At 39.8% G+C, this 14,638-nt stretch overlaps 1 protein-coding gene across 9 annotated transcripts in view; it reads right to left on the minus strand.

Annotated features, from left to right (window-relative positions):
• Positions 1-14,638, minus strand: part of dnmt3aa (DNA (cytosine-5-)-methyltransferase 3 alpha a) — a 361,546-nt gene that overhangs the window by 38,703 nt on the left and 308,205 nt on the right. For all 9 annotated transcript variants that reach the window (XM_078399368.1, XM_078399367.1, XM_078399366.1 and 6 more), the window contains 3 exons: positions 11,747-11,892; positions 7,831-7,921; positions 2,356-2,504 (listed from right to left, as the gene is read on the minus strand). In XM_078399368.1, coding sequence (XP_078255494.1) covers positions 2,356-2,504; positions 7,831-7,921; positions 11,747-11,892 — 386 coding nt within the window. The remainder of the gene's footprint in view (positions 1-2,355; positions 2,505-7,830; positions 7,922-11,746; positions 11,893-14,638) is intronic.

Here is a 14,638-nt window from a genome sequence, read left to right on the forward strand (position 1 = left end):
AAAATGCTGGAGTAACTCTGTGGGCCAGACAGCATCCCGGGAGAACATGGATAGGTGATATTTTGGGTCAGAACCCTTCTCCTGAGCCAAAATGCCACCCATCCATGTTCTCCAGGGATACTGCCTGATCTGCTGAGTTACTCCAGCATTTTGTGTCTATCTACATTTTCTTAGTTTATGGTTAACTAAAACAGCCATTTATTTAGTTTGGTCACTTTTATATTCAAGAATCAAGAGTGTTTAATTGTCATATGCACCAAAAACAGAACAATGAAATTCTTACTTGCTGCAGTAAGTAAATACTTACTTACTTACTTACTTACTTGCTCATTGATGTAATAATGCACAAATAGATATCAATATTCAATATACTAATAATCAGTAGTGCAGTCTGTTGTGCACCCTAAACAAAGTCCATAGAAGATCATAGTTGCTGAGGTAGGGTTGTGGTTAGTGTTGTTCACTGTTCAAGAGCCTGATGGTTGCTGGGAAGAAGCTGCTCTTGAACCTGAAGATCACGGTTTTCAGGCTCCTGTAACTTCTTCTCAATGGTGGTAGCAAGATGAAAATGCGGCTTGATGGTGTGGACCTTTGATGATATCAGCTGCCTTTTTGAGGTAGTGCCTCCTGTAGATCCCTTTCATGTTGAGGTCAAGACCAATGGATTGGGCATTGTCTATATTTTCTGCAGTTTCCATAGTTCCTGGGCATTCAAGTTACCAAACCAGGTTGTTGGTGCAACCAACCAGTGTGCTCTCCACCGTACACCTGTAGAAGCTCAACAGAGTTTTCGGCGGTACTAAATCTCCTCAATCTTCTAAGGAAGTATTGTCGTTGACAAACTTTCTTTGCAATGGCATCATGGGCTGGGTCCAGGACAGATCTTCAGAGATAGGCACTCCCAGGAACTTGAAACTGTTGACTTTCTCCTCCCCCTCGATTAAGGCAGGTTCATGGATCCTCAGTTTTGCCTTCCTAGAGTCAATAATCAGCTCCTAAATCTTGTTAAAAATTGAGAACAGGATTGTGTTCCTGTACCATTCAATCAAATTGTCAATCTCCATCCTTTACTCTGACTCATTTTTACCCTTTATTCATCCAATAATGAAGGTATTTGTGCGATTTTAAAGATGGCTTTTGAGTTGTGTCTGGCTACATAGTCATGGGTATCGAGAATAAACAATAGACAATAGGTGCAAGAGTAGGCCATTCGACCCTTTGAGCCAGCACCGCCATTCAATGTGATCATGGTTGATCATTCACAATCAGTACCCCATTTCTGGCTTCTCCCCATACCCCCTGACTCCACTATCTTTAAGAGCTCTATCTAGCTCTCTCTTGAAAGCATCCAGAGAATTGGCCTCCACTGCCTTCTGAGGCAGAGAATTCCATAGATTTACAACTCTCTGACCGAAAAAGTTTTTCCTCATCTCCGTTCTAAATGGCCTACCCCTTATTCTTAAACTGTGGCCCTTGGTTCTGGACTCCCCTAACATTGGGAACATGTTTCTTGCCTCTAATGTATCCAATCCCTTAATAATCTTATATGTTTCAATAAGATCCCCTCTCATCCTTCTAAATTCCAGCGTTTACAAGCCTAGTCGCTCCAGTCTTTCAACATAAGACAGTCCCGCCATTCCGGGAATGAACCTAGTGAACCTACACTGCACGCCCACAATAGCAAGAATGTCCTTCCTCAAATTTGGAGACCAAAACTGCACACAGTACTCCAGGTGCGGTCTCACTAGGGCCCTGAACAACTACAGAAAGATCTCTTTGCTCCTATACTCAACTCCTCTTGTCATAAAGGCCAATATGCCATTAGCTTTCTAAAAAGTAGACCAGGCGATTGATTTAATTTGACATGTGAAGGATTGATAATATCTTCATCTGTGCATCATCTATTCCTTACATCATTAATTTTAATCTCACATTCATGACACTCACATTCCCTTCCAATGACTGATGACTTGATATTTCTGACAAAATGACAGGATACCTTCTCTTTAAACACTTTTCATGATTGCTTTGACTCTTTCTGGTCTTTTAAGAAGCAGCCACAATATGACAATCAAAAGGGTGAATAATGTGATAATTTGTCTGCTAATTCAACATATTGGGATAACAATTACGAAATACATATTAAACTCGGCGACTAGATATCCAATTTTATCTTTTTACATTTTGCTTTATTAGAAATGATTTTCATTATAATTTAGGTTGAATAAAAAAAATGTTAAGTCGTAACATAGACACAGTAAATTGGTTTTGTATTGAATGAACAGCAATCTCATTTCATAAGTTTATCTGCATTTTTGAGAATATCTGTTTTTGTTCTGCCTCCACAAAACATACCTCTAGAAAGCGCGAGATGTCCCTTTTGTCACTGACTCCCATTGCCACCACATTTTCAAACAGCCAGAAAAATGGCCTGTTGTCTCCTTCTTTGGGTCTTGTTTCATGAAGAAGACGATAGAACTCAAAAAACAGGCGGCCTGTGCCTTCTGTAAAGTAAATTAAAAATATTGGGCACCTTAAATCATCAGAAACACATTCCAAGTACTTGCTACGTTTCAAAGATCTGGGATCGACCACAATGTCACAGAAAATCATATCTAAGCCTTAAATTCTGTCACAGCCATGAGATTTAATTATCAACATGGGATTTCAGTATTGAATTTGAAGGACAAATTATAGAGCACAATGTGAAGATTACACTCTCACATTGTGTGAATGCATTTTACATTGCTACAGGTACAGTGCGTTCAGAAAGCATTCAGACACCTTCACTTTTTCCACATTTTGGTACATTACCAAATGACACAGCCTTATTTTAAAATGGATTAAAAAAAAAATAATAATCATCAATCTAAATACAATGCCCCAGAATGAAGAAGCGAAAACAGGTGTTTAGAAATTTTTGCAAAGTAATTAAAAAGAAATAACTGAAATATCACATTTACATAAGTATCCATGCCCTTTGCTATGACACTCAAAATTGAGCTTATATTCATCCTGTTTCCACTGATTATCCTTGAGATGTTTCTCCAACTTGATTGGAGTCCACCAGTGGTAAATTAAATTGATTGGACATGATTTGGAAAGGCACACACCTGAGGAGACTCAGGTCCTTTGGAGTGCAGGGGGCACTCCAAAGGACCTTCTACAACACCGTGGTTGCATCAGCCATTTTCTATGGAGTGGTCTGCTGGAGCGGCAGCATCGCAGCGGCGGAAGGGAAGAGACTTGACAAGCTGGTCAGGATGGCCAGCTCTGACCAGGGTTGCCCCCTCGACTCAGTGCAGGCGGTGGGAGAGAGGAGGATGATAGCAAAGCTAACATCGCTGCTGGACAACGACTTCCACCCCATGCACTGAGTAGCTCCTTCAGTGACAGACTCCTTCACCCCATGTGCATGAAGGAGAGATATAGGAGGTCCTTCCTTCCCGCTGCTGTGAGACTGCACAACCGGCACTGCTCCCAGCAAACGAGTCAACAGTAACAGTTAAGGAATACACAGTAAACTGATGACTATTTATCCTTGTCTACACTTTTATTTATAATGAATGATCACTTGCTATCCACTTTTCTGCTGTAACACTGTAAATTTCCCCAGTGTGGGACGAATAAAGGAATATATTATATAAAGTCCCACAGTTGACAGTGCATGTCAGAGCAAAAACCAAGCCATGAAGTTGAAGGAATTGTCCGTAGATCGAGACAGGATTGTGTCCTCCTATAATCATGAAGTGCTTTGAAAGGCTGGTCCTCTCACACATCAAATCCAGCATTCCTGCTTCACTGGACTCACATCAATTTGCATACAGGGCAAACAGATCCACAGAGGACGCCATCTCTCTGGCTCTTCACACTGTCCTGACTCACCTGGAGAGACAGGGCACGTACGCGAGGATGCTATTCATTGACTATAGCTCTGCCTTCAACACGGTCATCCCCACCAAGCTCATCACCAAACTCCAGTAGCTAGGCCTCAGCTCGTCGTTATGCGACTGGATCCTAGACTTCTTGATGGAGTGACCGCAGGCAGTGAGAATGGGCCCGCACCTGCCCTCCACTATTACCCTGAGTACCGGCACACCACAGGGCTGTGTTTTGAGCCCCATGCTCTACTCCCTATTCACACACGACTGTGTTCCTGCATTCGACACTAACACCATTGTCAAGTTTGCAGACGACACAACGATGATCGGGCTGATCACCAACGGTGATGAAACAAAATACAGAGCGGAGGTGCAGAACCTGGCGGACTGGTGCTCAGTTAACAACCTGTCCCTAAACACCTTCAAGACCAAGGAGCTGATCATCAACTTCCGTAGATCACACAACAGAGAATACGCTCCGATCTTTATCAATGGGGACAGTGTGGAGAGAGTGTCCAGCTTCAAGTTTCTGGGCACTCACATTTCGGAGGATCTCACATGGTCCACTAACACCGCTGCACTGGTCGAGAAGGCGCAGCAACGACTGTTCTACCTGAGAACACTGAAAAGTCTGGTCTGCCCCAACAGCTGCTGACGACCTTCTACCGCTGCACCATAGAGAGCATCCTAACGCATGGCATCCCTGTGTGGTACCTCAACTGCACGGAGGCAGAGAGGAGAACTCTTCAGCGGGTAGTCCATAGAGCTCAGAAGACTATCGGAACACAGCTACCAGCCTTGGAGGGCATCTACAACACACGATGCCTCAGAAAAGCCACCAGCATTCACAAAGACTCCTCACACCCCTGCAATAGTCTGTTCAAAATTCTACCATTGGGCAGACGCTACAAGGCCTTCTATGCCCGCACCTCCAGACTCAGGAACAGCTTCATCCCCAGGGCCAAAGCTGCTATTTTGAGGAAGGACATTCTTGCTATTGAGGGAGTGCAGCGTAGGTTCACTAGGTTAATTCCCGGAATGGCGGGACTGTCGTATGTTGAAAGACTGAAGCGACTGGACTGGAATTTAGAAGGATGAGAGGGGATCTTATTGAAACATATAAGATTATTAAGGGATTAGACACATTAGAGGCAGGAAACATGTTTCCAATGTTGGGGGAGTCCAGAACCAGGGGCCACAGTTTAAGAATAAGGGGTAGGCCATTTAGAACGGAGATGAGGAAAAACTTTTTCAGCCAGAGTTGTAAATCTGTGGAATTCTCTGCTCCAGTAGGCAGTGGAGGCTAATTCTCTGAATGCTTTCAAGAGTGAGTTAGATAGAGCTCTTAATGATATCGGAGTCAGGGGTATGGGGAGAGGGCAGGAATGGGGTACTGATTGTGGATGATCAGCCATGATCACACTGAATGCCGGTGCTGGCTCAAAGGGCCGAACGGCCTACTCCTGCACCTATTGTCTATTGTCTATTCAACCGAATACGCACCATCATGGAAGATTTTAGCAAGATGAATAAAGTTTGAACAAAGAACAAAACCCAGCTCAATGATTATTTAAATATCTGCAATAATTTATTCTTCCTATCAATCATCTTCATTGCTGCAGTTGCTATGTAGAAGAATATAAAGAATCTCCTGCACAGCCACCGGAGAAATGACAGTAGATACAAGATATTTAGAAAGAGTATTGATTTTTTGTTGCGATGTATTAACTGAGGTTTTATTAATCAATAACATCTGGCTTGCCACTTAGCTTATTGAAAGATTAATGTGAGAAAACACTTCACACTGCAATTATCATTTGAAATATCTTAGATCAAAATGCTGTCAAGATTGCTTCTGGGGCTAAGTTGAAAAGTGCTGGAAAATGGATGCTGTCATCGTGATGCACAATTAATGTTTGTCCTTTAAACCTTGTGCTGGCTGCATACAAAATCTGTTAACAGGATTTTAGCGAATTGTAAAATTTAGTGAATATGAATTTAGTGAATAACATGATCTTGATTGCCTTAGCATACATTCAAACAGCCAATTTATTGGTGCAGTTTATGATAGATAGTGCTCATAACAAGCTGGGACCTTGCAAAGGAGATTTGTTCAGTGGCTTCAACCAATGGAATTCAATGTGCCTTTGCACATGCAAGAATGGCCATTCTGATCTTCTGATGCATCTCTGGATATTTTGTGCGATAATGTGGTGAAGGGAAGAGGTCCAGGCAGTCCTCTGTGTCAACATTCGAAGTGGCAAAAGGCAAATGCAGCAAGTTGGGTGAATGTGAGAAGCCAATCTCCATGCATATGAACACACTGCTTTGTTGATCGACTTAGCAAGTGTGGTCAAGATCAAAGTATACATGACCACACATTGCTCTGGATGTTACACCTTCATTACTCCCTGACAATTTCTGTCAATTAAAATCCAACCTAGTCATGGAAAAAATGGTGTAAACTACCACTCACACCACAAAACCAGTGATGCAAATGTGTAGTTCCAACAGCTGGCTGAGGATCACAATGCCAACCAATGTTGGAACTCAAAGTTAGTTGCAACAGAGGGACCACTACAGGTGAGGATTTGTTCAAGTGCAATAAAGTTTCACAAGTCCCGTAATCTCTACTGAAGTATTATGAAATTGGTGTTTACCATATGGCTATCTTGCAGCCTTTCCTTTATCACTACTCTACCCTTATGCCCTTTTCCCTTCAGGTCAAGAATGGGCATGATAATATCCAACAGCTGTTGTGGAAGACCTTTATATTCAAATATATACATTTCCTGTAATGTGAACAGTAACTTAAAGAACGCGTTGAAACATTGATAACCAGGGCAGAGGAGAAGGTGGCCTCAGAACTCTGATTTGAGTATACCGATGTTATAAAGACCTGTCATTTGCATGGTCATCTATGAGACTGCAGCATCTGGAGCAGCGTTTCACAACCGTGGTTCCCAGGAACCCTAGGATTCCGCGAGAAATAGTGATAAATAGGCTAATCATATGTAAATGCATTTTTGAGTCATTTTTGTGTTTTGCATTGTCAATAAACTTGAGAAAAACGTAAGTAATTTTTTGCTTAAACCAGTTATCAGAAAAATATATTATGTTTGCCTTATGAACGTTAAGTTTATGAAAGAGAAAGAAAGAGATTAATAAAGATATATAATAATTTTTATGTAGGGGTTCCCTGAGACATGAAAATTATTTCAAGGGTTCCGCAAGGGTAAAAAGGTTGAGAAACGCTGATCTCGAGCAACAAGCAATCTGCTGGAGAATCTCAGCAGAAACAGCAGCATTTACGGATGGAGTAGTTTAGATGGGGCATCTTGGTCAGCATGGACGACCAGGGCTGAATGGCCTGTTTCCGTGCTATATGACTTATGATTCTATGACACAAACCTGCACTATGTGCATGCAGCTGACTTTGCCATTTTGGTGAATGTTATGAATTATGCTACAACTTATGCAAGAAAATCTGATACGAAAAAAGATATGAGTTTTGGAATATGCCCCAACAAGAAAACTGATGAACTCCTCGATAACCTAACTAAATTTAATAAGGTAAATAGCTAATTCTAATTTTTGAATATTTTGAAAAAAATCAGCATAAATTTTCTTCCTTGATGTGCAAAATCAACATGACTTGCATTGGCAACATAACATCTCTGATACATTCAGATCAGCTTGCAATTGGCACCTTTGGATGAACTATTGCTCGTTCTCCTTAAACAATTAAAATCCACATCAGACTGGAACATGAAATCTTTAACCCAAGTAATATTTTGAAGCAAAATTTAGTTGATTCAATGAGTTAATCAAGTCATTTGCCAAGCTAAGGAGGAAACGGAAGTCATGAAATAATGAATAATTCAAATAGTTGGGCTAATTGAAGTGAGGTGAATGAGGTGAACAACTGCCAATAATCAAGGTTACTCACCATACAGTCCCTTTCTGGCAGGATTCACAATGGATAGATCATTGCAGGGACTTCCACCGATCACCAGGTCAAATGGACCCCACTCCAATAGCTGAAGGAGAAAAAAAAAACAATTTCCAGCCATAATTATTGTGCTTTTATTAAATAACACTAATAAACTGGTGAAAGCTTTGCAAACTGAGCTGTTCCATTCTAGTACCACATCAATGATTTTTTGATCATGCTTTTATTTTTGTATGTATTGAGATTTTCTGGAAAGATAACACAAATAAAATCTGTGCTCTTAACGTCATGTGATAGGAGCAGAATTAGGCCATTCGGCCCATCAAGTCTACTCTGGTTGATCTATCTTTCCCTCCTAACCCCATTCTCCTGCTTTCTCCCCATCACCCCAGACACCTGTACAAATCAATTCTTATGATATGAATATTAATACAACCTAAGGTGCTTAGATATGGTCAACTGGAAATTCTTCATCACTTGGAAAGTCATGGATAATAGTTGATACACGCTAAGCGAATGATTTTTTTTTTGATGGTCCGCTGCTGTAAAATTCCAATGGGCAGAAGCATTGCTCATATGTAATTGCAACAGCTTTGCACACCAGACATGCTCTAACACCATTATTCAGACGATTTGCACTGGAGAGTGTGTGGGTCTCCATCTCAGCTAAATCTTAAGTCCTATTTATTGTTTCTGGAAGTGGAGATTAAAGGGGAGTGGGGAGAAAGGGTTAGTCATAAGGACTAGGACTTTGATAGCAGTGCTGGAGCATCAGGGAGGGTGGAGATCCGTACTCGCTGATCGAGGTACTCTTGAGTTTTAGTGTTTAGCTTAGAGGAGTAATGGGGCCCTGGCTACACCGATGGAGAGGGGTAGTGAGGTCCAAGGGAGAGTTGCTGTGAGAGACAAGTTTTAAATTTAGTTACATATATCTGAAGCTGCTTTCCAGTGCCAGGGTCCACTGGAGGGGAGGGAAAAAGTTTACCGAGTGAGGAGGAAGTGCTTACAAGTAATTCAAGGTAGAAGATCAGGAGTGGCTTGGGATTACTTGGCTATATACTGTTCACAGCAAACCACTCCAAATATTGAAAGGATAAAAATGTTACAAAAACAGGAACGGATATTTTAATCTGTAAAATGGATCAGAAGGTACTCATCGTTTCCAGTGTGCACCTGATGAGAGGAGCTTGGTTATGACTCTGCCGCCAGGAGTTCATTACTGGAGGCAACTTTACAGAAATTGATGGTCAAGTAGGGTGGGTCGGGAACCTTGGGTCAGGAGGTAATGTTGTGCGCATCCACCAGATGGCAATTTATATACAGTCCTTAGAAATACTACATCCCACCTAGCTCTCTGAAATGAACAATACATCAATGGGCTCACGTTTTCCAGGGCTATTATCACTGAGGGTTGTGAAGTGTTGTGTGAAGACCTATAACCCAGTCCTATGACTGGACAGCTCTCAATCTGGAGGATAAGATCAGATCAACCCAACTTCCTCACCTCAGGATATTTTCAGTAGCTGCTGCAGATGCTACCAGGTCTTCTAATTTGCTACTCAATATAGTGTCAGAAAGGTCACCCAGGCAACGTTTTCACAAATACATTTTTTATCCACTTTGAATTTAGCGTAGAGCAGGCGATTTGTCCCTGTTGCTGTTCCCTGTGAGCGCTGGCAACCATTGTCCATTTGGCTCCAACTACCTTCTACTCACTTCATGTGCAATTAGTTGTAGATTATAAAATGATTTTCTTATGGATACCACATTTCTATGAAGCACACATCCTGAGGGAATCTATACTGATTCTAAATCTGAGGGAGTCCAGAAATCTATGCAAAACTGCTTGCTTGTTTTGTTTCCTCTCACTGTCATTTTTCTTTCAATCAGTTTTCAAGTTATCAGTGGAAAGAAAATGGAGATACATTGTCCATATCACCAGTTTCAGTGTGAGGAGTCTGATGCACAAGGTTCACAGCCACAATCACCTTGTGAGTCACTAGGAATGGGGGCCTCTTCCTGCTCTGAGGTTGTAGCAACGGCTCTTCTGAGCACACATCCTGTGGAGTCCTTCTTCTGCCATACTCTGCCTTCTGACAAACTTTTGAAAGCACCGAATCAGCACAAATATGTGAAACCACAAGAAGAGATGGAATGAAAGTTATGGATGTTCCCTACAAGTGGCACTTTTATGTGTGAGTGTTTTGGGAGGGGATGGAGAGAAGGGGGTTCCTTCCTGCTGTTAATCACTAGTGCAGCAGCTCAGGTTACAAAAGCTTTAACTGGAGTACTGGTCTAAAATGCCAGTGCTGGCATTGTGGCATTTGCATCGTTTGACATTTCTAGACATATCTGGTGGGCACAGCTGTGCATTTTATTTGTATGGTTTCAATATGGTGAATCAAACATCATGTTAAAAGCCAAATGGACCGTACAGCATGCTTCAAAATCAACTTTTGAACTCACCAAATCCAAATACTAATCTGGCTACATGGCTGACTACATGTCCAAGCACCATATGTCCATGCCGGTGGAGATTTGGTTTTCTTTTAAAACGAAGTAGTGTGAGTCTGCAAAGTGTTTTTCAGCACCACAAACAGATGATCAGTTTTTATCTAGTTTTACCTCCTACTCTGAACTATGCTTTGTATAATTAAGGCGTATGCTGAGGATGATACCGAACTCTCGTCCAGGTTTTTGTAAACTCGAATTTACTGATTTGCATTGAGCTGTCAGTCACCTGCCATAGATAATCAGAATTATTTCAATTCACTTTAAAGTTTCTTAAACCAATTACTCGAGAATTGGCTGGAGCAATTAGGCTTGTATACACTGGAATTTAGAAGGATGAGGGGGGATCTTATTGAAACATATAAGATAATTAGGGGATTGGACACATTAGAGGCAGGAAACATGTTCCCAATGTTGGGGGAGTCCAGAACAAGGGGCCACAGTTTAAGAATAAGGGGTAGGCCATTTAGAACGGAGATGAGGAAGAACTTTTTCAGTCAGAGAGTGGTGAAGGTGTGGAATTCTCTGCCTCCAGTTCGTTGGATGCTTTCAAGAGAGAGCTGGATAGAGCTCTTAAGGATAGCGGAGTGAGGGGGTATGGGGAGAAGGCAGGAACGGGGTACTGATTGAGAGTGATCAGCCATGATCGCATTGAATGGCGGTGCTGGCTCGAAGGGCTGAATGGCCTACTCCTGCACCTATTGTCTATTGTCTATTGTCTATTAATTAAGGCATCTAATCACCAAGCCAGGGAGTGCAGTTAATTGAAGAAATTATATTAAATAATCATTTATCCTAAATCCTTTTCTCTCTTGAGCATCTTGCTAATGTTTGAGCTTCAAATCAAATCTGAAATCCAAAAATATCCAATTCAGACAATTGAATTATTTTTGATTTGGATTTGGAGCATCTAAATAATTTACATGGTGTTCATCCTATTTCAAAATCATTTAAGTTGAATTATCAGTTAAATCTTTTATCAAACCACAAAGCACAAGCAACATTATTAATTTACTTGATTTGAATTTGTAGACATCATGTTTCCTTTAAATGTGTAAATTAACTTCACAGCTTACATATTTCTACCTCAGCACTGAACTCCGAAATTGATTTTTTAAAACTCTTTTGCCTATTCTACAAATCTTTTTAAAACCAAGTATCGTTGATTTTGGCCCAACATTTGGCGTCACCTGCCTTATTCTTTGCCTCAGCATTAAATTTTGCTTCAGATAAAAAAGCATTCAAAGAATATTGAAGCTGCAATCTGCATCAGATATTTAAATCATATTTGAAAATACTTGCAAAACCAAATCTAATTCTTTTTTAAGCAAATACCGGTGTACAAGAAAATTTACTTCCAGATACAGTTGCATGGAATCAATATTCAAAGGTATTCACGTACATGTTTGCGAGTAACATTTCGAACATCTCCCACATACATGATCTTCCCCTGGTGTCGGACCATACCCACTGTGATGGAATCATCACAGACTTCAGATGCAATGTAACGTTCCACTTGTATCCCCAGATCCCTCAGAACTAGCAGCCCTGTAAATAGATATATATATATTTAGGTTAACCGAAAAAGAATGAAAAGGTACAGCTACAACTTAACCCATTTTTCATTGAGAAATGATGTTAAAATAATGCTCTGTGCACACTATGACAAGCACGTTTTTGACTCACTCATCAATTTTTACAAAGCACACCTGGCACCTATTTTTTGGGAACTGAAATATTAAATTGAAAAATTATTTTATCTTGATTATAATTTGATCACTTTAAGATCCCTGATTAGACATCTGCTTCAGGCAAAAGCCAAATCTCTGCTGCCTGGATAAATAATTATAAGAATTTTATTTAAAAAATCAACAAATCTCGATTTTCAAATTCAAACTTATACGTCTGGGAAACAAATATGAATGATTAGTAGTTTCCGATGCTTGAATTGTTAATCAAATATCGATAACGTACATATTCAGCAGCGGGGATTCATAACATTGGATTAGAATTGGTTCCATACAAATTACAGAAACTGAGCACAAAGAAGATCAGCTCCTCTTGTTGAGATCATCACTATTCATTTAGCAATTTTAAAATGTAAAGGATCCAGCATGATTATATTGTTACACAAAGCTTTTCATTTCGGCTCAGGCCGATTGTGCAATATCAACCTAGAATTATTAGTAAAACAACCTAATGTGCTCATTCTGAGTGAATATTCTTCAGCAATTTTTCATAATATTTTACTGGAAATTTAAAAAAAAGTAGAACAAAAATTGAACTGAACCACAGCTTTAACAAATACTCTTATGCTACATGCAGTTGCAATTTTCATACAACTTAATTGTAAATTTGTTTTCTTTATTCATGGGACATAGGCTTTGGGCAATTTTAGCATTTAATGCCCCTCTTATAACATGAAAAAAAGTCAGCAAATAAAGCAAAAAAGAAAAATCAATCAAAATATAGTATTATCATGAGAAATGTTGAATATATATATTTACGCTTTTATATAATTTCTGCACATAGTTTTCAATGAAAAAGTGGAGAAGCCAGGAGAGAACGAAAGGAATATGCAACGGTGTCATGAACAGATCCTGTAAATGTCTGGGAAATATAAGGATAAGTAAAACTAAATATGTGTTTCTCATGCAAATCCTGTGGTGCAGGTCATATTATGTTTATGGGGAAATTAATGTCAATAAATTAATTTACGCCTGGCTATTGTACACTTTAAGAACTGTTAATGATTGAGCAAAAATGGATCTTGAAAATGAAGGTAGTCTTCCTCATCGGCTCCTTGGATCACCAGGGATAACCTTAAGATTGATCCAGAAGGCAGTGAAGGAGCCACTGAACCTGATGGTTGCTGCCTTCTGGGGTCTGTCAACTATTTGAGTAAAATCCTGCCCCATCTGTATGAGCTACTTAGACAGCCAATCCAAAAGGATGTGAAACTGTGTAAGCAACTAGGTTAAGGAAGCAAATCACAGCAGAGCGTGTGTTGCAATACTTTAAAGGTTAAAAAGCAAGGCAAATTATACCATTGGCCTTAGGAAATGAAGTAATGATCTTCTAAGAAGAAGAGTATAACATTGCAGAAATTTGGTTTGAAGGTATCAAATACTAAATGGTTACAGTTCTCCATCAAATCTAGCTTCAGCCGCAGTCCATGTATAGGTATTTAAAGCAGTGGCTGTTGAATAATGTTCAAGAGAGATCCCTTGGGATTTTTTCTCACTCCAACATAGATCTAAATGACTGTAGTGTCCTTACATGCTGCACTAGGATGTTTCTGAAGCAGCTTAAAAGGTTCCCACCAAATCCTCAGAGGAGTATCTGAAATGTCTTTCATCAGCATTTTTGGACAAAAACAAAAACAAAACTCGTAGTAAGAAAGTGAGTTGAACGCTTTCTGTCTCCTTTCTTTTAGGGTGGAATTGTCCTCAAATTTTGGGAGTGGGGACTCCTGAGAAATATGGTGAACATTAATAAAAACAAATATACATGTAACAAATAGCCTAATAACAGGGAAAGGAAAACTGTTTGACGAGACTTGAGTTACATTATGCTAAATTGTATCAGGTATCATGAATGAACTCTTGTCTCTGATTCGGTTGAAGTCCTACACCAGAGTCCAACAAAAAATGTTGCGGAATTGCTCTATTGTTTGGAACGAGAAACTACAAGTTGGACAAGATGGGTTCTCATGCCTAACTCACCATCCATTGAGATGATGGTCAAATTGTAAAATGCCTCTATTCACCTTGCCTGTGTCCACATTCAGTTAAGAACTTTTCCAACAAAAGCCTAATATCCCCAATTAATTGTTTATCTATTGTTTTTTTTGTGTTAAAGAATTCTATGTTTCCAAACACTGCATGAATAATTGTTTCCTAACTAAAATAAAACCCTCTGCTTTGGCTTTGAATGTCAGCTTATCCTACACTTACACAACGTTGGAAGTAATTTATCTCTATTCTCATTGATCTTTCCAAACTCATGCAAACACCAAATCTCACTTTATATTCAATCCCTTGGGATTCCAGTAACATAACAGCAAATTTACACTGCAATCCTTCCAAGGATAATCTATTTTAGTTAGAGTTATTAAATGCTTGAAACAAACTGCAATTAATCATGAGACTAAACTAAACCCTACAACTGATCATTATTTTGATCCCACTGTTAAATAATTATGCAATATTTGTGTGAGCTTTGCAGTGCAAGAGATAAAGAGGACCTTGCCATAATGGTTCGTAACAGCCCAGATAGTAAATACTATTTTCCA

The sequence above is a fragment of the Rhinoraja longicauda genome, chromosome 5 (assembly GCF_053455715.1).
Source record: "Rhinoraja longicauda isolate Sanriku21f chromosome 5, sRhiLon1.1, whole genome shotgun sequence".
Classification (NCBI taxonomy): Eukaryota; Metazoa; Chordata; class Chondrichthyes; order Rajiformes; family Arhynchobatidae; genus Rhinoraja; species Rhinoraja longicauda.